Raw genomic sequence first — 25663 nt, forward strand, 5'->3', positions numbered from 1 at the left:
TTAATTCAGCCTTTAATTACGTAATGTCTAACATACTTCAAAGATTACTTTCAGTATTAGTAGTATTGCATATTAAATGCAACTAAAGGATCCATTTAATAGTTTCAAAATAAAAATAAAATGTCAGAATATGGGTTAAATACTATTCCATCATCATTTAGTGAAACAGATTTATGTAGAAATAAAACAGCATACGTATTCTGACCTGTACTTATTTAAATATTTAATTAAATCTGCTAATAGAGTAATTAATCATGCTATATTTTGTTTAGGTAAATTTTTAAATAATATTTTATTTGTCAATAAATGATTCCTGTTCTAAAAATACCTGACAAGTTATTTTTTAAATAAACTACAGTTGCATTGAATAACATTTTAGTGAGTGTTTAATGTAAATAACTGTCTTGCTTTTTCAAGTATCAATTATTATATTTTACATGTACATAAATAGTCAATTACATCATACACTCATTTTAATTAGTTCTTAACATATTTTGGCACTGTTGTCTTTTTCGGTTACTTTAATATTGATCCCAAATATCTGCAAATCACTGGCACTTCTGCAAAAATGAAACCCAAACTTTTGGTCAACAGCAAGAAACCTCATCATGTTATGAAGTGCTGGTGAGCTCTGACTAACTGTGGTTGAAAATGAATGTGAGATGTGTTGATGATCTCCAGTCAAACTGAAACTTTCCCTCTTCATCTCTCACCTATTGTTTTTCATATACTCCACGTTTGGGGCCAAACCTAAATATTGGGTGTTACTCAGTTTTTTTGTTTTGTTATTTTCTGCACGAAAAGCCCTGCTGATTGTAATCTTGACCTTTCTTTGATTATGTTCAAATTCATCTTTTATTGGAAAGAGGGTTAGAAAAAAAGTTATTCCACCAAATTTTGATTTCTTGTCTCTCTTCTGAAGTTAAAATATTGGTGTCATGTTGTCTAAATCAAAGGATAAAGAATAAAATACAGGAAAAAATATATAAGAAAAGGTTTTAAAATGAAACAATACAATTAACGTCTAAATTAGGAGCCCTCCTATGACATTTTAAATGTTTTTAAAATATTTCCCAGTTAATGTTTAGCAAAGCAAGGAGATTTTTCGCCGTATTTCCTATACTATTTTTATTCCTTTTGGAAGGAGTTTTTTTTTTCCTTTTCATAATAATATTAAGGTCAGTATTATTATCGCCCTTAAGCAGTTTTTTTTTTCAGATTGACTACAGAACAAACCACTTGTCTAATGATTTGCCCAATTAACCAGTTAACCTAATAAGCCTTTAAAAAGCTATTTAAACTACTAGCATCTTGCAAAATAATTACAAGTTTCATGGCAAAGACAAAAGAATAGTTTTTAGAAATTGGAATGAAAACTGTTGCATTTAAAATTTGCTGAAAAAATATCTACATTATTTATACAGAAGAAGTCTGAATTATTAGCCCCCTTACATTATTAGCTCCCCTATTTATTTTCCCCCCATTTTCTGTCTAATGGAGAGATTTTTTTCAACACATTTCTAAACATAATATTTTTAATAACTTAATAAAAAGAAATAAAAGAAATAAAAAATTTCTAATAACTTAATTCTTTTATCTTTGCCATGATGACAGTAAATAATAATTGACTAGATATTTTTCTAGACACTAGTATTCAGCTTAAAGTAACATTCAAAGGCTTAACTAGATTAGTTACACTGTAAAACCCAATAAATTTAGGTAAGGGAAATCGATTGCAACAAACCCTTTAAGTCAAAAACTAATCCTAATGAGTACTGTGAACTCAATCCATTTAAGTAAATGAAGCAATTTGAGCACATAAAGCCCAATAAATGAAGAGAACTTAAACCAACTGAGTGCTGTGTAACCCAGCAAGTTAAGGCAACTCAAACTGTTTGAGGAAACTGATTGCAACAAACTATTTGAGTTAAAAAAAAACTAATTTATATAAGTACTGTAAACTTACTCCATTTAAGTTGAAGTAATGAGGTATTTCATTACCTCATTACCTTCAACATTCAAAACTCTTTTCAAATAAGTAGAATTAACTTTTAGTCAATTTTGAGTTAACTAAACTCATTTCATTTGTTAAAGTTGACGTTGGTTGTACAGTGTAGGTTAACCAGGCAAGTTAGGGTAATTAGGCAAATCATTGTATATCCATGGTTTGTTCTGCAGACCACTGAATAAAAAATTAAGCGTAAAGGGGCGATTAATATTGACCTTAAAATGTTTGTTTAAAAAATACTTTCATTCCAGCCAAAATAAAACAAATAAGACTTTCTCCAGAAGAAAAAATGTTATCGGACATGTCATGAAAATGTCCTTGCTTTGTTAAACATCATTAGGGAAATATTTAAAAAAGAAAAAAAAATTAAAAGGGAGGCTAACAATTGACATTTAAGATGTATATATTGTCAGAAGGAGGCTGGATGTGAAGCTAAAACTGCCCTAAGAGATAGAATAGTACAGAAAATATATACAATTTATCTGTAAACGTTTATCTGTAAACGTTGCAAAACGTTCATTAAAAGATAAATAGACTGGTAGCTAAAATAAAACAGAGTGACATGCAAACACTGAAAGATACTGAGCTTCAAAGGGCATTTATTCTTTTCACCTTAATATATTGTATAAACACGTATTTTTGTTTACAGTAAATCATGCTTATTTCCATCATTACCTTGCTTTGATTACATTATGCATTTAGGTTTTATCAGAAATGATAGAAAAGAGAAATAATGGTATGGCCAATACTTCCAATACCTTTCAATGGTCTTCTGGGAAAATCCACCTTAAATCTTAAACTTACATAAAAGAGATTTTTAAGAAAAAACATACACACGGGTAGCTAAAAAAATACAAACACAGAGTGACATTCACACACTGAAAGATATTGAGATTCACAAAGGCATTTGTTCTTTTCACCTTAATGTTCTCAGTGCTTGGAGAACATCCATTTAGAGCGGCTATGAATTATGGTTGCCAGGCAACGGGACAGAGAGCTTGTAGCTGCAGTGGAGAATGAAAGAGCTCGCTGATGGAATTAATTTTCTCTCTGCATTAGCCTGTTGGAGCTGCTGCCTTCTCTGGTGGAACAGAGAGTGCATTTATGTGCCTCTTACATTTCGCATTGGTTTTATAGGTCTCAGAGCTGGCATTGTTTAGCCAGCACAGATAGATAGTTGAGTGAAATGTGCTTCACCTTAAAAAGTGTTGGATTAAAAGGAAAATTATCTCATAAGGCTTCGCCGTGCTTCTTCTCATCACATTTAAACAAATAGAAGTAAATATAGCTCAGAACAGATAAATGGCTTTCTTTTTCTACATACAACATGAAGGAGAAGATCTCATCGGCTGTTCTGATGAGCTCTGCGATTCGCATGAAATGCAGAGAATTTATCGGAAACACTCAGGTAAGGTTTGTTTCCAGAAAGCCACATGTCCGCTTAAATAAGCACAAGTTGATGTGTGTAAAATGTGCAAATCTAAACAGAGCTGACAGTGGAGGAGAGAGAGAGAGAGAAAGAGAGAGAGAGAGCAGTGAGATCGTCCATCATCAGCGCAAAAGCCACTAAATCCTCATCCAGCAGTGGCCTAAATAAAAAAAAGAGAACAGTAATGGACATAAATCTCCATTTATTGTAAATTTGCTGCAAAGCCTACAGTTTGCAGCACTTTGCAAAACGGCCACATGTGAGACCTTGAAAGTGCAGCTTGGCAAGATGTTTCTGTCAGACTGCTTTTGGCATACAATTCATGAATTGAAGTGGGTAATTAATTGAAATACACGAGCATGTTGTTTCTGGCTGATAATTAAAATTTCTGTTATATACATGTACAGTTGAAGTCAGAATTATTAGCCTACCTTTATTTTATTTTTTTATTTTTTAAATATTTTTCAAATGATGATTAGCAGATCAAGGACATTTTCACAGTATGTCTGATAATATTTTTTCTTCTGGAGAAAGTCCTATTTGTTTTATTTAGGCTAGAATAAAAGCAGTTCTTCATTTTTTTAAAAACCATTTTAAGGTCAATATTATTAGCCCTTTTAAGCTATATATATTTTTAGTGCCTAGTTAACCTAATTAACCTAGTTAAGCCTTTGAATGTCACTTTAATCTGAATACTAGTGTCTTGAAAAATATCTTGTGAAATATTATTAACTGTAATCATAGCAAAGATGGAAGAAATAAGTTATTAGAAATGAGTTATTAAAATTTAATTACTAGTTAACTAGTTAATAAACTATTATGTCTAGAAATGTGTTGAAAAATATCTTCTCTCCGTTAAAGAGAAATTGGGGAAAAAAATAAACGGGGACTAATAATTCTGACTTCAACTGTATATACATGACACGTTCATTTTCCTAGTTTTTAGTGATTTTCATGGTTATTATTATTATTTGTGAATAGAACAGTTGGTTTGCAAAGAAAAAACATGATTAGTGAAAATTCACAAAAATCAGTTTTGGCAAATGAGCACCACCACACCAATGCACATAAAATATTTCCCAAGAAAAAAATACTTCTAGTAAAATAGTAAATCAAGCAACTGTAAACAAGAAAGCAATGTAATTAGGGACCGAGCACCGAAACGGTGCGTAGGCCCTATTGGAATTGCTCCGTTTTTTATTATTATTATTCCGCCCCTAATCGGGGCATTTTTGAGGGTCTAAACATGCCCGAAAACTCATGAAAATTTGCACACACACCAAACGCGGTGTAAATAGCAGGTTGATATGGGTCTCGGCAGTGGGCGTGGCAAAATGACTCGACAGCGCCACCTAGAAAAATTAAACGGACGAGCCCCCGATACACGAATCACGCACATGCACGAAAATCGGCACACACCTCAAACATGCCAAAACATACGAAAAAGTCTCTTGGAGCCATATCTCAAACCCAACAGGAAGTCAGATATTTTTAACTTCCTGCGGCAAAAAAGTGGCGTTTTTGCCATTTCCAGGCGTTGTATTTTAACGAACTCCTCCTAGGGATTTTATCCGATCGACACCAAAATTGGGTTTTGTCATCTAAAGGCCTTGGCGATGTTAAATTGCGAAGCTTTTGAGTTTTCGTCGATGGGCGTGTCCGTGGCGGCCTCGCAAAGTTTGACGATTCGCCACAAAACAGGAAGTCGTTATAACTCGGGCATGCATTATCCGATCTGCCTCAAAATTCACACGCTTGATAAGAGTCCTGACCTGAACACGTTTACATGCCAATATCCAGATACAGTTATAGCGCCACCTGCTGGCCACAGGAAATGACATTATTTACGGAGTAACAAACTCCTCCCACAAATTTTATCGTATAAGCACCAAAATTGGGTAATGTTATCTGAAAGGTCTAGCGATGATATATTGTAAAGATCTTGAGTTTTCGCAGAGGGGCGTGTCCGTGGTGGCATGACAAACCTCAACGCTTCGCCATGGAACAGGAAGTCCTTATAACTCAGCCACAAAATGTCCAATATGCCTGAAACTTCACATGGTTAATCAAATTCCTCTCCTGAACACATCCCCATAACAATATTGAAGTGGGCGTGGCAAAACGACTCGATAGCGCCACCTAGAAAAATTAAACGGACCAGCCCCTGATCTACGAATCACGCACATGCACGAAAATTGGCACACACCTCAAACATGCCAAAACATACGAAAAAGTCTCTTGGAGCCATATCTCAAACCCAACAGGAAGTCGGTTATTTTTAACTTCCGGCGGCGAAAAAGTGGCATTTTTGCCATTTCCAGGCGTTGTATTTTAACAAACTCCTCCTAGGGATTTTATCCGATCGCCACCAAAAGTGGGTTTTGTCATCTAAAGGCCTTGGCGATGTTAAATTGCGAAGCTTTAGAGTTTTCGTCGATGGGCGTGTCCGTGGCGGCCTCACAAATTTTGACGATTCGCCACGAAACAGGAAGTCATTATAACTCAGGCATGCATTATCCGATCTACCTCAGAATTCACACATTTGATAACAGTCCTGACCTGAATACGTTTATATGCTGATATCCAGACAGAGTTATAGCGCCACCTACTGGCCACAGGAAATGACATGTTTTACATTGTAATGTACTCCTTCCGCAAACTTTATTATATCAGCACTAAATTTGAGTGATGTTATCTGAAAGCTCTAGCGATGATATATTGTAAAGATCTAGAGATTTTGCAGAAGGGCGTGTCCGTGGCGGCATGACAAACCTCAACGCTTCGCCATGGAACAGGAAATCCTTATAACTCGACCAGACAATGTCCGATCTGCCTGAAACTTCACAAGGTTGACCATATTCCTCTCCTGAACACATCCACATAACAATGTTGAGTCTGTCATAGCGCCACCTGCTGGCAGAAGGTAGTTTGGCTTGTAACTCGGCCACACAATGTCCGATCTGCCTGAAACTTCACATGGTTGATAAAAGTCCTCTCCTAAGCACATCCACATAACAATATTGAGTCAGTCATGGCGCCACCTGCTGGCAGAAGATAGTTTGGCTTATAACTCAGCCACACAAAGTCTGACCAGCCTAAAAATTTACATGGTTGATTAAAATCCTCTTCTGAAGACATCTACATGCCAATATTGAGTCACAGTCATAGCGCCACCTGCTGGCAACAGGAAATTACATATAACTCAGCTAAACAATGTCCGATCTGGCTAAAAATTCACATGATTGATAAGATTCTTCTACCGAAGGCATCTACATGCAAATCTTGAGTCACAGTGATAGAGCCACCTGCTGACAAGAGGAAGTTTGGCATGAATGTTCGATTTTCTCAGGTTCTTTATATATATCGGCTTAAATTATTATTGTTCGCTGTTCTCTGTCATCCTGAGGCCACTGGGAGGCGGTGAGCCCGGGTGCGAGGTCCCTATCATCGCTGCTTGCAGCTTTAATGTAATGTGTATTTATACAGCATATTTATTGTGTATGGCCATAAATACAGACCCAAAGCACTCCACACCACCACCAGTGTGCAGCATCCACTAGAATGATAAGACCGCAGCCACAGGACAATGGCGCCAGTGCGCTCACCACACACCAGCTATTGGTAGAGTGGAGAGACAGTGATAGAGCCAAATCAGTGGATGGGGATAATTGGAAGGCCATGATTGGTAAGGTCCTATAGAGGGTATATGGCCAGGACACCGGGGTTACACCTCTACTCTTTACGAGAAGTGCCATAGGATTTTTAATGACCTTGGATTAACTTGTCATCCGAAAGACGGCACTCACTGTTTCTTTCACTATACTGAGGCATTAGGATTCACACAAACACAGGTTGAGCGCTCCCTGCTGGCCTCACTAATGCCACTTGAAACAGCAACCTAGCTTTCCGATGTGGTCTCCCATCCAGGTACTGACTGGGTGCAGCCCTGCTCAGCTTCAGTGAGTTCTAAGTCAGTTTAACATAATATAAGTTCAATGGACTGTTGATTTGATTCAGCCTAAAATATTGAGGCAACTACAATTTTTTTGTCATTTTGCAGGATACTAGTATTGACCTTAAACTGTTAGTGCTGAAATTTAATTGGTAAGTAATAATTTCTTACAGGAGCTAATAATATTAACCTAATTTTTATTAAAAACTGCTTTTATTCCAGTCAAACTAAAAGAAGTAAAACCTTATCCAGAATACATAATATTGCGGGATATTAGATGGTGACTAAAAGTAAAAAATAAAAACATGAATCTCCATTAATTGTCAATTTTCAAGTTTGCAGCCCATCTGAGACTTTGAAATTGCAGAATTAAAAGCTGCTTCTATTATAGCCCTTTGCATAGATCATTTCCAGTGACGTTTAATAAGAGGCAGGTATTTGCGTGTGGTTTGGAAAACTCAAGCGAGAGCAATTAAACTCCGGCTTGTCCAAATGACAGATGTTGTAATGCGGCCTAAAGCTTTTATACTCCAAATTACCTCACTTCTCATATGTACTCCTGCACGTCATAAATATTGGCTGAAGACTGTGACAAGCTATTATTACCTCCCCAAAAAATAACAGCGATTTTCAAGCGGATTAACTGGAGAGCAAAGAAATTAATAGCTGAGATTATGCCAGAAAATGTTTCAAATTCGTTCTAATAGGGTAAACAAAACAAAAAAAAAATAGGCTGGTGAGGATTTTAGCTTATAAAGATGTACAGTAACACAAGGACATGAAATACACCCTCATTACTCTGCCTGAAAAAGTCCTTATCATTGGGCTGTGGTTTTATTACCCTGAGCAAACAATTGGCTCTGATCTAGTCCAGCACTTAAGCTATTTATACCTTTTTAATGGAAACAGAAGGACATGAAAAGTGCCCCTGAAGTGACAGACGGAGTAAAGCAGACATTATTTTCCTCCCTTTAAAATGTCATTGGACTCCATTGGAAAGCCGGCCTCCTCTTGCCCCTTTCATACGTCTCTGTCGCGCAGTGTATAGGAAGATAAGCATGCAAATAGTCTCCTACTGTACGTGTGATTACAATTTGCCCTGTGATTTAAAGGAAATTGATATCAAATGAGTATGACCTCCTTTGCGGCACGGGTCAGTAAATCTGATGAAAAAACAGCCAGCCCAGGCAGCCATTTGTTATTTAAAACTTAAAAAGTGCAGAACAGGCAACCTTTAGGGCTTTTGTGTGTGACCTCGTCACGTGACCTCTATTCAAGCCTTTGTCCTCCGCGTAGTGGAGATTAATGGTGAGCTTGGATGATAAATACCATCACAAGCTGGCTCTGACAAACGCCACTGGAGTTTGTTTCAGCAGTTGTGTTGATCCTCATCCTTCTCTCATTGGAAAATTTCATCAACTACAGCAGCACGATTTAACATTGCGCATTTGATTTCACTCTTAGTCTTGGTAGTTTTGTTTTATCAAGAAAAAGAGACGTGACCTTTATTAGCGTGTTTTCAAACTGAGGTTGTAGTTTTTCTGTAACAAAACTGACCACATTGTCTTAATACCCCACACAAGGTGGGTATTGTCTGGTTAACAAGCCAAAAAGTCCCCCTCAAGAAAAGATACAGATGTTTCAGAAGAAATCGAGTGGGACGTGGTTTAATACTGAACGCATTTCACTGAAAAATGAAACCTGCTCCTGTCCATTAAGAGTGTAATGGTTAAACCCCTGACAAGCTCAACAGTTTTCCACTGTCATCTTTTCTCTATTTTTTCCTGGCCATTTCATGAGAACTTGACATTTTCACCAGTGTCAGTTTATGATTAGTCAGTTGACCGCAAAAACCGCATGGATTGGAGATTTTCCTGCCGACTGCTTCGTAATGTCACGTCATTAGTTCTTCGGATCAACTGTGTTCGGAGAGTTGCTGAGTTCTTGTAAACGAATAGACAGTTTTTCAGATGCTCCATGACATGGAATAAACACAAAGATCATTTATTCAACTGATTGATTTTGTTGAACATATCGAGGTGTTGTTGTACGCTAAAAATGAAACTCAATTGAAGCTCATTTAAATAATTTAATTGAATGCAGTAATTAAGTGTTACATATACACGCAAATAAGAATTAAATAACTTATTTACAAATGGCAGCTACTTTGGCATGGATGTGCACAACTTGTAAATGCATTACACATTGTGTAAATGGTACATGTAATGCATTTTTAAATTTATATATATTTATAATTCTCTACTGGACACCAAAATGGGACATCTTCAATTTAAGCTGAATGTATGGGAATTGTTTTCTTGAAATCCAAATTTAGAATACTTTATAATTTAGCATATATTTAATTAAAAGTAACAACCTATTTTTAAATAACAAATAACTTGAATTTAAAATGTTTTGTATGGTTTTAGATTCATTTATTTTTAAAAGGAAAAAAAAACTTAAATAAAAACCTTAAATTTGAAACAATTATAAACACTTTATAGACTTTTGTTTATTAATGTAAATGACACCTAATGAAACTGTCGAAAACAGCAAAATTACCAATCAAGCTAAATTAAAAATAAAAATAATATCTAATTATCTTAGTGACACTAAAATATTACTTTGAGACTTTGACCCAGTGGCATTACTGCCTTCTCTCCTGGGTTCACTACTTGAGCCTGTTCTATATAATGAAGTGTGTTTTGGGGAGGGTCACAGTCACCTGTCCCTCGGAGAGAAGTGCCCGTGGCCTCTCACCCCGCAGCTCCACCTGTCCAGGGCTTTGTGCTGTGGACAATGGTGGGCGTGGAGGACATTTCTGGTCACCTGTCTTCAGACAGTATCAGGTGTCAGACTGAGTCTACAGGCCTTGTGCTTGTCGGAAGTGATTTATGCTACAAATACAGTGTTTTTACAGCCCTGCATTCATAACAGCAGGAAGGGAAACATCCATATTGATGGAGACAGTACTTGTTAACATTAGCCCATCATAATTGTGTAGTAAATGTTTAAATGTTTGGGGGATTTGGTTGCAACAATTATGTTGTTTTATTAAGTGGTTTTACTTGACGGTTTTTAAATAATCTTTTTGGTTAAGTTTTTTGATTTAATCCAATTATTAGCCCCCTTGTTTATTTTTTTCTCCATTTTCTGTTTAACGGATAGAAGATATTTTTCAACACATTTCTAAACATAATAGTTTTAATAACTCATTTCTAATAACTGATTTATTTTATCTTTGCCATGATGAAAGTAAATAATATTTTACTAGATATTTTTTAAGACACTTCTATACAGCTTAGAGTAACATTCAAAGGCTTAACTAGGTTAATTAGTTTAACTAGGCAGGTTAGGGTCGTTAGGCAAGTTATTGTATAATGATGGTTTGTTCTGTAGACTATCGAAAAAATATATAGCTGAAATGTGCTAATAATTTTGACCTTAAAAAGTTTATTTTTTTTAATTAAGAACTGCTTTTATTCTAGCCGAAATAAAAAATAAGACTATCTCCAGAAGAAAAAATATTATAAAATATATATAGTTTGTTTGACTTTCTTCACATTTTATTTTATTTTTTATTTATTTTATATTCCATTTAAAGCAGACAAAATGAGAAATATTATAAAAAAATATGATTTAAACAGCTGTACAGCCTAAACAATGCAGTTGTAGCAGAATAATTAATACTTAAGTTCTTTCAAAAGATCTAAGCTTCAAATATCATGTTTAATTAAAATAGACTTCCCATTCCCAATCTTTTTAAAAATATTTTTTATATTATAAATATATTTATTATTTTTATTTTTTATTTAACCATCACTGTAGTTTAGGGATGTAGAATAAGCTCATGTAGAATATTTAGTTTATAAGTATTTAGAAGCAGCCAATATCTTAATAACATGCATGCTTATAAGCAAGTATTGGTCCCTAAAGTGTTACTAAAGGAATAAATTTAGATTGATTGGGATGATTCTGTAGGGAAGCGAATAATGCATAAAACGTAATAATGTAAACTACAAATGTGGTTTTGTAAATATAAACATAAAAATTACATTGCAAAGTCTTTATTGTATAAATAATGCAATACATGTATTCTTTATTAAACTTTTGTACCTGAATACTTAAATCTCTCTCAGTGAGAGCAAAAACTCTGTAGTGACTCCACAAATCTCATGTTCTGAACGGGGGCTTTTGCTCAAATATAATCCTATTTTACTATTGCATATATTTGCGATGTGACTATTGCGGATGCATACACTACAATAACTATGCTGAAACAATATATTGTGCAGCCCTACTACAAACATTCCCCTAACTTTGCACTAATTTAGATGCTTAACACTAAAACTACTAGGGCAGACATTTTGAACATTTTAAAATGATGTATTTTAATAACTTTGTTCAAATAAATCCTATTTACCTATAGCACACTGCCTTTTCTATATGTGCATACTGTATATTTAAGCCTAACATTGTTCTTGTAATAAAATTAAAAAGGTTTGCCTTGCAACTTTCTCATAGCAGAAGCAAACTTTCTGAAAGTAAAAACATAACCTTACTTCAGAAATGTCTTTCAAACTTTCAAAAACAGCATTTTCACTGTGGTAAAAAAAACTTTGCTCTCCTGCTTGCTAGACAGAGTGAGGTGACTTGTACAAAATTATAACCTATATTACAAAAAGATTGTATTTTTCGGCTAATGACTATAATTTGACGAAAGGCATTCAAAGCTTAATTCTAAAATCACAATAGAATCTTTGAATGTTAATATGACATGACAAAAAAAGTCAATACAGTCTTATATGCTTGACCAAAATGACCACTAGGGCCATTCTAGTACTTTTAATAATCTGGTAGTTCTAGTTTTAAGGCCTGCTTTATCCAAAAGGCTCATTTCAAAATGTAAGAGTTTTAATTTTAACTTCAGTTTTTCACTTTACTCTTCCAGATGCAGCAGATGGTGAACTCAGACTCGCGTTACGGTGGTCACCCTCAGGTGGACACACTCAGACCCAGAGTCCAGCCCGGCATGGGTCCTCCTCAAGGTCAGCTGACCACTATCAACCAATCACAGCTCAACGCCCAACTGGGTCTGAACGGCAACAATGGCACCCATGGGTCTCCATCTCCACCAGAGAGCAAATCTGCCACACCGTCGCCCTCCAGCTCCGTGCATGAGGACGATGCCGATGATGCTGCCAAGGTGAGCCAGTCTTACCCATTCTCTGATCTCATGAATATAAAAGCTTATCTTCCTCACACACACACACATAGAGTCACACAGACTATTTTATGCACTGGCGAAATGTGTATTAAAAGGAATGAGTCATTGCTGACCTTTCAGCAAGCTGTACTGCCATGTTTCCTTAAACACAGATTTGCTGAGACACTGATCTGCTCCTCAGCTCAAATACAGCACACTTTTTTCGAGAACTCAGATTTTTTTTTTTTTTTTTTTTTGGAAAGTGTGGCCGTTTATGGGATATTTTTAGGTCTTGTTTTCTAGCAGAGAAAGACAGGTTCATAGTGTAGTTAAATAGACAAAAACTTGAAAGATAATTATGATTATCATCATAATTATGAGCTACTTTTTTATTGTAATGTGTCTGTCATGAAAACATTTTAAAAATGTGACTTTAAGATCAAATCAGGGTTATTATACTGAATTAAAACTAAAACAACTAACCTACTTGTATTTATATGTATTTTTCAAATAAAAATAAATGTTGAGGAAAAAGATCAATTACATTTTTTTTGCATTACTTTTGAATTATAAATTTTAGTTTGTTTTAGCAAATGTTTTGTGTATTTGTCATTTTTATGTCTTTGTAATTTATGTATAAATAAAAATAAATGTATGTTATTTATTATATAAATGTTTAGTTTCAGGTTTATTTAAGTCCTAATTACTTTAGATTTAAGCTCAATTATTAAAAATATGTAAGTATTAATATTTATAATAATGGGGTTGGTGATTTTGTGTCATGCAAGTAATTATTTTTCTGTTTTGTTAATTTACAGTGTTAAAGTGTAAACGTAATATTCAGAAATGTTAAATCATTTATTCACTAATCTTGCAATCACAGATATTGCACAGACAATGGCATAAATAGTAGTTTAATTAAATCTAAATACAGTGCTCAGCATAATTGAGTACACTTCACTTTGAAAATGAATGTTTTTATCCATTTCTCAGTGAATGTAGGGAATGTATTTTGGTTGGCATTTAAACAAAACAGATTTATTAAACATATATTTTATTAAAATATTATTTTAGTCACCAAACACAAAAAAAATGTGAAAAATAGTAAAATTAAATTCAAGCAAAATATTGCAAAAACAAATTACTATCTACAAAATTTCAACTCAAATTTTCAGCTCTTGATTTTTTTCTTCTTTTTAAATTTGTATTTAATATTTTTCTGTAACATATAAATTTGGGTCTACTAGTTTTGGACCGTTATCGTCAGTTATTTTGTTAGAAAAGCTCCAGATTTGGCTTCGGTACTGACTGATCTAATGTTTATGCACAAATATAATATTGTATAGCTTCCTATTAAAAATATGAATTTAAAAGATAGATTTTTGGGGGAGTAATTTGACTGATTGAAGTATACATTGATCGATAATCAATAATTAATAGCCACTTATGAAATAATCACAGCACATTGTAGGCAATATAATTGTATTTATGATCAGAAAATCAATGATTATAAGTTGCATTTGAAAGTGCAAACACTGCAATCATAATCAAATCCAAACGTCATGGAAATTCTTGGGTAAAACTGCGTGGGAACCCAGTATATACTAATAATGCACTGCAATCATTAAAATTTAAAACACAGCTTCAGGCTTCAGACACAAGGCTCACTAACTGGCTTCAGCAAGATGATTCATTCATAAAGCTGTTATTATGGCTTAATCTAATTGGATATGTCTATTGTTTACCATAATGAGCTGCTCTCCTTTCAGATAAACGGGGCAGAGAAGAGAGCAGCCACAGACATGGCCAAGAAGCCCAAAACCCCCAAGAAGAAGAAGAAGAAAGACCCGAACGAGCCCCAGAAGCCCGTGTCAGCCTACGCCCTGTTCTTCAGAGACACACAGGCAGCCATTAAGGGACAAAACCCCAACGCCACGTTCGGGGAGGTTTCCAAAATAGTGGCTTCCATGTGGGACGGCCTGGGCGAAGAACAGAAACAGGTGATTTTCTTGTTTTAAAGTCCCCTTGAAAACAGTGAAAACTCACAATGAAGGTTTTGTTAGGTGTTAGTATCGGTATGCACCGTTTAAAGGGTTAGTTCACACAAAAATTACTCACCACCCATTTACTGACATGGTATTTGTTTTTCCAACTGTGACAGTAAATGGAGGCGTGATCAGTTTGGTTGCTGACATTCTTCTGAATTTATTTATTTCTGTTTAGCCAAACAAATACATTTATAAGGGTTTGCAATTGGGCTGCACAATATATAATTTTAGCATCGATATCGCAATGTGATCATCCGCAAAAGTCACATTACCACTATACACAATATTGAGTCTAGATTATAACTTATCATTCTGAAAGTGTTTGAGGCCTGTGACTGTTTGAGGATTTTAGAAGCAATCAGGCATAAGACATTGTATCGTTTGTAACTTTGACATTGGCAGTTAAAAGCTAATAATTTTATTGAATTGTTTATAAAACAAAGACAGTGAGGTATTATTTTATATTTGATTATTCAATTAGCATATATCTGAATACCGATCGACTCCTCTGAAAACATTGTTTATTTAATTACTATCTTTTCTTTATTGAATTTGTCTATGCTTGTGGATTGTTTCTTATATTGTGTGCAGATGCACTCCCCTACAGAATCATCCCAATCAATCTAAAATGATAAATTCTTCCCAAATAAGTATTCAACAAATCTAGTGAAATTATATTCCTCTCATCACTGAATAAAAAAAAATATAGCAATGTGAGATTTTTCCAACATCATGCAGCCCTATTTTGCAACAACCTACGGGTGAGTAAATGATACAGAATTCTTTTATTATGAACTACAGTATACATTTCACACTTTACTTTTTGTCATCATAATATTGACATTAAACGCTTCTACTGACATTTCAGAATTCACTTTGAATGTCTGTCATCTTTTTTTTATTTTTATTTTCATATAAATCATTACCCTAAAAATAAGCTACATTACTTTTTTTTGTAATATAGCCCATAATTTAAGTTAGTAAAACAACATTGAAGTTTATCACCACAGTGAAAATGCAGTTTTTGTGAAAGTTTGAAAGGCATGACTGAAGTAAAACTGTTTTTGCAATCAGAAAGTTACCTTTTGTCAGCAGAAAGTTGCTAGGCAACAGAGACGTGCATATTCGAATACACAGGAAAAAATTAAAGAAGCTGAAATTCATGCGCTCAATTTGAACATTATTGTCATTGAAATACTACATTTAAAAGCAAACGTACATTTAGGCCCAATCCCAATTTTATTTTCTTTCCCCTTCCCTTTGGTCCTTGAGTGTGAACGGGGAAGGGCTTCAAATGTTACCCCTAAGAAATGGGACAGCACTACAGCACCTGCACCCGTCATCATAAGTCATCCATTGCATTGTTTTTTGGGTATTTATCTTCTGGAAATCACAGAAGACAACAACATCCTGTATTCATAACTTTCTAATGTGGCAATTAGCTCATAACTGTGCTATGCATTTACACCGTGGCTTTTTCATCTATTTAACACACGAAAACAACATAAACATTATATCAGACACTGTAAAAATGTCATTCCCAGCCACTAGATTACACTGTCAGATGTGAAAGTATGGTTTTTTTTTTTATTTGTTTTTTTATGCATGACAGTAAAACTTGAACGCAGTGATGAATATATTAAAACATGTGCTTGTTTGTTGTCATAATTCATAATAATGACAAAAATACTAATATGTGCATCTCCTGACTTTCATGTGCATTGCTGTAGATGGTGTATTCTGGGGAATTTTTGTACCCCTTGGTTTTGAGTGTGGTCCTGATAAATCTCTGTTTCAAGGGCTATCTAGCCCTTCCCCTTAGCCCTACGCCTTTAATAAATAGAATTGGGACATCCCTACCCCTTCACATGAATGCGTAAAATGAGGGTTAGAGATAAGGGGAAGGGATAAGGGGTAGAATTGGGACTGGGCCTTAGAAAAGTCAGAATACTATAGTTATATGGGTTTTATTTTAACAATGTTATTAAATTTTCAATTTTAAAACAGTCAAAATGGCTGCCTTTGTAGATCTTGTTTTAACGATATCTGTAGGCTGCTGTGCTCCAAAACTGTACTATATTTGCATTCACATTATATATACATTTATTTTGACATCATCATGTACAGCTTCTTGTTAGATTTTCTGACTAATCTAATGCTCTTTAGTGTCTGAAGTATTCCAGCAAAGACAAATTGGAATGCTGATATCGTTCACTTATCAACATGCAAACACTTATTCACACCGAAACTTCACATAAATACTAAATAAAATAAAAAATGGTACTTGAAAAACTTGATCTAAGCTCGCAGATGTGTATTAATTCAACCCTAATAAAAGTGATGAGCTGTGCCATGAACAAAATTCTACTGGTTATTTTTTTAAAAGTGAAAGGAGCTACTTTATGTTTCAGTTGAAATAACACCACACATCAAACAAAGCTGTGCATTTCAAATCACTTTGTGCCGTCTTTAATAAATCTGCATAAGTTGCTTTATCGTGCTGTTTTATCTTGCGATAAACACTGAGGTAATGCAGCAGTGCTTCTATATACACAGCCCACGTGTTTTGTTTATTATCTAAGGTTTTATCTATAATATATTACCTAGTGTGTCCACATAACGATTTGTTGTGGCAGTAGATGTGGTGGCGCAGATGCTGGTCAGATCATTTGCTGATTTCCCCCTCTGCATTCATTGAATAACTGTATGTGCGCAGTGGTGTTGTGGTCTATCGCGAGCACGGATGTGCATGAAGGGGAAGTCTGAGGCAGGTGTGAAAAAATGTGTCAAAAGTATTTAATGGAAGATAACAAACAATGATTTTGTGAGGTCTGCTTGTCACTTCATCAAGTTTCGGTACATATTTAGCACGATATTTAACATAATGTTGAGTTTAGTGTCTGCAATCACCAAATGAGTGTTTACAGTAAAGTACAGTAACAGTTCTAAATACTAAGAAATCACTAGACTATCTAGTATAAAATAGATAGTTTGAGCTGAAATAAAATAAAAAATATACACACTAAGATTTTTAAAAACTAATATTCGACCTAAACCTAACTTTCTAACACTTCACTTGTCTCTTTTTTTCTTTTCTCTTTTTCTCTTTTTATGAACTATATATTTCACTCTGTATTTTTTCTATTTTTCTATTTTTTAGTGATATATTTGAACTACTTTTGTTAAAAATGTTTTAAAAAAATTTAAGTTGAAAAATTGTAGTAAAATTTGCTGGTGTAAAAATTTGGTGAATAAAAAGTGAGTACATTTTCATTTTTGGATGAACTATCCCTTTAAAGTTAGCTATTACTTTACTCACCTTAGGGCAACCAAAATGAAGGTTACTTTTTTAATGTTCAGTAGAAGAGTAAATAAGATTTTTAATCTGAAACTGAAAAAGGTTTCCTTTAATATCTTGAAAGACCTGAGGCTAAGTAAAGTAGCAGCACATTTAGTTTTTGAAATCCCTTTAACTTTTGTCTTATGGACAAAAAAGGCTTGTTAATTTAAATAAAATAAGCTCTAACAAAAAAAAATCCATTGTATAATACATTAAATATCATTACAATGAGAGTTCGTTTATTATCCTTGTTTAATATTCAACATATGTCGGCTAATTATCACACTGCAAAAAAATCCTGGTTGCTTTAAATTTTGAAGCTGAATCAAATTAACCTTATGAGTCCATTAAACTTCTATTATGTTAAACTGACTTAAAACAGCTTGCGTAACTTATACAATTAAGTTAGAACATGATTAAAGTAGTTTAGTAAGTTATAATGGTCTAAAAACATATGCTGTCATATCAAATTGATCATATAATTTTTTACAGTGCAGTTCATGTAAACAAATAATACACTAATACATTTTTAAATAAAATGCCGAATTTTATTCTGACATCAACTAATAAATGCTTTGGATTTTATGTTAACAAATTCAAGTTTATAGTCAAGCATTGTTTTTCCTTAGCTAAGATTTATTTCTATTTATTTTGACGGTGTTTTAAAAAAAGTTTAACTAAAATGAAGATGAATAAAATCTATATAGGGTCACACGTTATTTTGATGGTCCGTTTGTTGAATTTAAGTTACATTCTATCTACATGCCAACTAATTCTCTTTAAATTACAAGTAGACTGCTAGGTCAGGGTCAAGGTTAGTGTAAGTTGCAAAGTTTCTTAAAGTCAGTTAAATGTCTGCTGAAGGAGCATATCAACAGATATTAAACAGATCTACTAGATAATCGAATGGTCTACTAACATTCAAATAGACCATCAAAATAAAGCGTCACCTTATATAGAAATTGACATTTAAAATAAAACAACTACAATAGTTTCAGAAAAAACACTTAAATACCATCAACAATCAGTTTTTCTCTTCGTTTTTAAGATATATGTTAGTGTCAAGCATTTAAATAACAATTACTTCACATCTTTGTGCGTTACAACAAATGTGTTTTTCAAAGAGCAATATCGCACCCAACGTAATACAGTAAATAGCCTAGTAAATGTTTAAGACTGAAAGCAGTAGCGATCAAATGGATTAGCGCGTACTTAAACACCTCGACTCTTTTATCGGGTGTGTGAATTTGGAAGAGTGTTTGAAGAATGACATGACTAAAAGAGTCGCTTCTGATTTCAGAAAAAACACAACTGAAAGTACCCGTTTCTCTCAGCAAAGCCACCAGACAGCATCCTCAGTCATAAAAAAAGCTTAATAACTCTTTTTATTTTTTCCGCAGTTGCTGATTTGTGCTCTTTTTACTATGTAAAACACTCAGCCGCTGAAGCTGATGAAAACACTTAAAAGTACTTTGGCTCGGGAGAGGATGTTTGCCTGATAAAAGAACATCATGTCTCTCTGCTGTTTTTTTGTCTCTCTTTTGCTCTTGTCTTTTTAGTAGAGGTCTATCGGTCGAGGTAATAACAGCACAGATGTATTGATGGGCAAATAATTACACATATGCCCCAACTGAAAGGGGAAATATGGACAGTCCATAAAGGCAGAAGAACAAGCGATGGATAAAGTGGGCTGCACTCAAGCACCATTTCAGTGCTCCAACAACAATTACGCATTATGGCTCATAAATGGACTGCCATTAGATCCCATTTCTAAGAATAATTGTGCACAGGAACACGAAGAACAGCTTTGGCCTCTTAATATATTTTTTTGCTTTGTTTGTTTGTTTTATCCTGGCAGGTGTACAAGAAAAAAACAGAAACAGCAAAGAAGGAGTACCTCAAACAGCTGGCTGCGTACAGAGCAAGCCTCGTGTCTCAGGTGCGTCACTGACTTGAAAAAAAGTTTGTGAAGGGATATTTCAAGTTTAGAGAAGTTTTTTGTAATAAACAGACTCTTCTTATGCAAAAGAGTGGAAATATTATGAAGCAAGCATGAAAAATAAACGATAGAATGCAATGGAATATACAGTCGAAGTCAGAATTATTAGCCCCCCTGAAATATTAGCTCCCCCTGTTTATTTTTTCCCCTAATTTCTGTTTAACGGTAAGAAGATTTCTTCAACACATTTCTAAACATAATAGTTTTAATAACTCATTTCTAATAACAAATTCATTTTATCTTTGTCATGATGACAGTAAATAATATTTGACTTGATATTTTTTAAGACACTTCTATACAGCTTAGAGTGACATTAAAAGGGCTTAACTAGGTTAAATAGGTTAACTAGGCAGGTTAGGGTTATTAGGCAAGTTATTGTATTATGATGGTTTGTTCTGTATACAATCAAATATATATATATATATATATATATATATATATATATCTTAAAGGGGCTAATAATTTTGACCTTAAAATTTTTTTAAAAAATTAAAAACTTTTATTCTAGCCGAAATAAAACAAATAAGACTTTCTCCAGAAGAAAAAATCATAAAAACTGCTTTTATTTTAGCTGAAATAAAACAAATAAGACTTTCTCTTGAAGAAAAAAAAAATCCTTGCTCTGTTAAACATCATTTGGGAAATATTTAAAAAAAGTTTTTAAAAAAAAATCAAAGGGGGGCTAATACTTTGGACTTCAACTGTATATTGAATGGAATATAGATGTATATTCAATATTAAAACATGCATTTATATTTTATCATAAATGTTTTTATATACTTATTTTTTTACATAAATAAAAAATAAATATAAATAAATAAATATATATATATATATTTGTGTGGTTGTGTGTGTGTATTGTATATTTTCAATAGATGTAAACAGCATTCATAAAAACTAAATGATATTATTTAGCTATATCAAAAGAAAATGATACACATGGTCAAAAATATCTCATAATCAGCCATATCAAGTTTGCTCCTTTAAATTCAACTATTTTTCTTAAATGCCAATGAAAAGCCTCTTTAACCTTTATTTTAAATTCTCCAGAGCTATAATGACCCGGGTGATGTGAAGGCGTCCCAAGCCTCTCAGATGCTTGGGCCCAAGCCACCAGTGTTCTCCGGAGCAGGCCAGACTCATCCAGGTCTCTACATGGCTCCTCCCTACCACCAGCAGCCAGGACTCAGTTCCCATCTGCCCCCAATGCAGCCAGGCTTGTCCCGAGGTGGAGCATCCCGGCCTGGAGCGGTGAGCATGAGCAGCATGACTGGATCGTCTCCTCCACCACTGCAGATCAGCCCACCGTTACACCAGCACCTCAGTCTCCACCACCAGCAGCAGCAGCAGCAGATCGGCAGCCACACATTGGCCCTGCACTCGCCATCCATGGCCCAGGTCAGATATAACGCTCATCCTGATGCAATTCTGTCTTCATTTATTCAGGAGTACAGATGTTTGTGTACTAATCAAATGTTTGAGAGGAGTGTGTATTTAAGATAATAAAACGTAATACTTCTATTTAAGATTGCATTAAATTAATCAAAAATAATTTTTAAATATATTTATATGTATATGTAAAAAAAAGTGCGTCTTTTTAGAATATTCATTAAACTATTTATCAAAAAGGTAAAAAAGTATATAATAAATAAATAAATAAAGTGTTTGAGAAGAGTGTATTTAAAGCATTCTAAAAGTAATCAATAAATCTATTAAAGGGTGCATTAAATTAATTAAAAATTAAATTAAGTATTGCAAATCTTTTATATATGGCTTTCTTAGGAAATTCATTAAACTGAATACTTGGGAGAGTATTTAAGAACTGTAAAAAATATATATTAAAACCTCAGCTGAAGGGTGCTTTAAATGATCAAAAGTGGCATTAAATTAAAGTTTTTTAAAATATCCATCACATTATTTATAATAAATTGTTTAAAAGTGACATTAAAGATGTTTAATATGTTAGATTCATTGATTTAAAAAAAAAAAAAAGCTTTTCTTTGGAACATTGATTGAGCTATTCATCAAAAACAAAAAGTCCAAAAACAAACAGAAAAACACTTTTCTATATTTACTTGTTTATATTTATTTGTACTATTTTTAGTTTTTTCTTTTAGGTGAATATTTGATATTTCAATGTATGCTTTATGTAAACTTATAATGAACAATATTTGTACAGCGTTCATAAATTTTAGTTCAACGTGCTTTTTTATATTAATTATTGCACTGACTTGACATGAACTAACAATAAAAGATCTTATTTCCATTCATTCCATTCCATCCGTTTGATAAATACTTTAACTAGCATTAATAATAGCAACTTTATTGTAAAGGGTTATCAATTATTATTTTAGTTTAAAGAAAGAAAGAAAGAAAGAAAGAAAGAAAGAAAGATAGAAAAAAGAAAGTAATTACACAGACTTTAAAAAGTAAATGGGTGTTTTGATTGATTGATTAAGTAGTTGATTGAGTGGTTGATTGATTGATTGATTGATTGATTGATTGATTGATTGATTAATTGATTGATTACCATAGCGCCAAAATACATTTATTCATTCATTCATTTATTTTCGTGTCGGCTTAGTACCATTATTAATCCAGGGTCGCCACAGCGGAATGAACCGCCAACTTATCCAGCAAGTTTTTTACGCAGCAGATGCCCTTCCAGCCGCAACCCATCTCTGGGAAACATCCACACACACACTCTCATACACTACGGACAATTTAGCCAACCCAATTCACCTGTACCACATGTCTTTGGACTGTGGGGGAAACCGGAGCACCCGGAGGAAACCCACGCAAAGGCAGGGAGAACCAGCAAACTCCACACAGAAATGCCAACTGAGCCGAGGTTCGAACCAGCTACCCAGCGACCTTTTTGCTGTTAGGCGAACGTGCTACCCACTGCCTCGCCCAAAATACATTTAAGATAAATATGTTTGTTGGTGTGCATCGAAAGACTTGAATAAATTACTGTTTTCAAACAAAGTTCAAGTTATATTTATATTTATATAGAAATTAAAATGTAAACAATTCGTCCTTTCGGCAATTTGACCATTTAGTCAGTTCTAAATCAATAAAATCAAGTTGATTGTAATAAATTTTTTCTTTTAACATAAAATATTCTGGCAGCAAAATAGTTTGTGAGCTTTAGTTTACATTGAGTTTAATCCAGAGAGACACATTAGGTCAGGCCAATTTCACACAAGTATTGCTTATACTCTTATACTCATAACCCACCTTGTCTGATATTTCTCAAATCTATTCTATATATATATATATATATATATATATATATATATATATATATATATATATATATATATATATATATATATATATAGATGCATATATAAATACATATATGTGTGTATGAATGTGAGAGTAAAAGAAGTGCTGTTTATGCAGCAGATGTTGCACCGTTTCATTTTTCATCATTTCCGGCCCCTTCAGCCTATCTCTCGCGCCAGCGAATGAGGTCAAGAGAGGAACCATTAATATCTGCCAGCTTGTTTTATGTCCACACCGTGCAAAAAAAATCCCAGCATATCACACAGACAGATTTTCAATTTTCTCTCTGTAATAAACAGATGCATTAGGATTTGGATGTGACTTAAGGTTGCACCAAAAAAAAAAAAATCTCACATTGAGATTGATGAATACATCAGTGTGGAAGACAAAACGCCTCAGCTATCTGATGAAAACAGTTTTTCAGACTGGGCCGAAGGAAATGAAATTAGTTCTCTGCTAAAGTGTATAGGAGGAGAAAGCTGTTTTTTGAGGACGCAGACAACAAAAAAGCAAAGAAAGCAAATAAACCCGTTCACACACAAACCAAGAAAAAAAAATCTAATTAAAAGAGAAAACGACCTCTTTTGATATCACATCCACCATGTTTATTGCCTCTCCTGCTTCACCACGTGAGGAGGTAGAGGGAGTTTCAACTGCAGTGCCATGTTAAACACTCATCCTCATTATTAGCATCAGCGCTAATTAAACCCTCGTTCCTCTTATAAAGATCTCAAGCAGCGGCTGTTACAAAAAGGTTTGAAGCGTGAGTCTCCATACACTCACTAGCTATGTTTCCATCCAAAGATGCAAATTAAACTTATGTAAAAAAAAAAATTAATAGCACATAAAACATTATACACAAAGTCTAAAGTTAGCATCAATATTAGCATGGATAATGTAAGGCATAAACTGGCATCAAATATCAAAAAAGAAGAATTAGCCACAGTAGGAGAAGTCACGCTGGGCCTTTTTCTTATATAAAAAACTACTTGTGCCTCTGAAGGTGAAGACAAAACGCAATAAACAGCCATTTTTTTGAGCGCAGCCACTCAAGACTGTTGTGGGGGTAATAATACCAAACCACTTTGATAATGGAGCTAAGGGATTATAGAATAACCAAATCAGCATTTCAGATGTGGGCTGTCCACTGCTTTGTCCATTAATGGCGTCCCTTTTTGCCCATTTACATTATAAAATGTTATGCTAGGTCGCTGGTTTGAGTCTCAGCTGAGTCAATTGGCATTTCTGTGTGGAGTTTGCATGTTCTCCCCGTGTTGGCGTAGGCTCCCTCCGGGTGCTCTAAATTTCCCCTACAGTCGAAAGACATGCAGTATATGTGAACTGAATAAACTAAATTGGCCGTAGTGTATGAGTGTGTGTGTGAGCGTGTATGGATATTTCCTACTGGTTTGCAGGAACAGAATTTGCTGTGTAAAACATACGCTGGATAAGATTGATAAAGGGACTAAACCGAAGGACAATTAATGAATGAATGAAGGTTGGAAATATGTACTTTAGCCTACATTTTTGTGGAAAACACAAAAACGTACTTCAAAATATTGTACAGTTGACTGCATTTATAGATAAAATGATTGCTGTGGCATAGTATTATACCAACAATGTTTGTTCCTTTTCACACTAATGGTCTTTAAAGAGCCATAGTATTGACATTAATTATAATTTGTAATCAATTACAATCACCTCACTATTCTGTCTCCATGTGTGCAACTTTTCTGGAATGATCAGATCAGTAGCTCAGTTTGTACAGTGTTGTACAGAACGCTCAGGTTTAAGTTAAGCCGCCTTTTCACTGCACACGACATTTGGACATGACTGTCGGAATACGCCCCCTTGTGGCAGTCGCACAGTATTTTCAGTTCTGACGTGCCATGGGAGAGAAGCTGTTCTTGCAATGTCCAAAATAAAGGAGTGCAAAAGCAAGAGCCATTATTCTCTGTGCGTTCACAGTGGTTGAATGAATGAATGAATAAATATCGGAAACTCATAGACCGCTGAAAATATTGGAGGGAATGTGGAGACAACATTAAAAAGTTCTATTTTTATTACTATATTACTTACATTTATGAACAGAAGTGTTTTTGTTAGTTTGTTTTGTTTTGTTCCAGTTTGTCGTGTGCAGTGGAAAGGAGGCTTTAGGGCTAGGCCGATATCATATCGCAATACAATTTATGTTGATAACGATTATTAGCTTCTGGACATTTTTACTAAATATTGATTCTGAGAGCCAATCACACAGCAGAAATATGCAACAACAGGTGTCTACAATTGTGTTAATATTACAAGTGGTGCTCGCTGCAGAGCCATTTGAGGAGAGCTGAGCTCCAGCGAGGGGGAGCTTAAGCTTGAGCTCCACCTTTTTTGCACTTCTT

At 34.2% G+C, this 25663-nt stretch overlaps 1 protein-coding gene and 1 long non-coding RNA gene across 18 annotated transcripts in view; one reads left to right on the top strand and one right to left on the bottom strand.

Annotated features, from left to right (window-relative positions):
* tox (thymocyte selection-associated high mobility group box) overlaps window positions 1–25663 on the top strand; it is a 606421-nt gene that overhangs the window by 184609 nt on the left and 396149 nt on the right. For 15 of the 17 annotated variants that reach the window (XM_087239890.1, XM_087239887.1, XM_087239892.1 and 12 more), the window contains 4 exon segments: window positions 12341–12595; window positions 14365–14595; window positions 19842–19922; window positions 21033–21380. In XM_087239890.1, the coding sequence (XP_087096016.1) occupies window positions 12341–12595; window positions 14365–14595; window positions 19842–19922; window positions 21033–21380 (915 nt within the window). 17 annotated transcript variants of the gene reach the window in all.
* LOC148679736 (uncharacterized) overlaps window positions 19780–25663 on the bottom strand; it is an 807653-nt gene continuing 801769 nt past the window's right edge. The window contains exon 2 of the long non-coding RNA XR_015941937.1: window positions 19780–20553. This is a non-coding gene — a long non-coding RNA (uncharacterized LOC148679736). The remainder of the gene's footprint in view (window positions 20554–25663) is intronic.

Source organism: Danio rerio, chromosome 2, assembly GCF_052040795.2.
Source record: "Danio rerio strain M-AB ecotype USA chromosome 2, GRCz13ab, whole genome shotgun sequence".
In the NCBI taxonomy this organism is placed as follows: domain Eukaryota; kingdom Metazoa; phylum Chordata; class Actinopteri; order Cypriniformes; family Danionidae; genus Danio; species Danio rerio.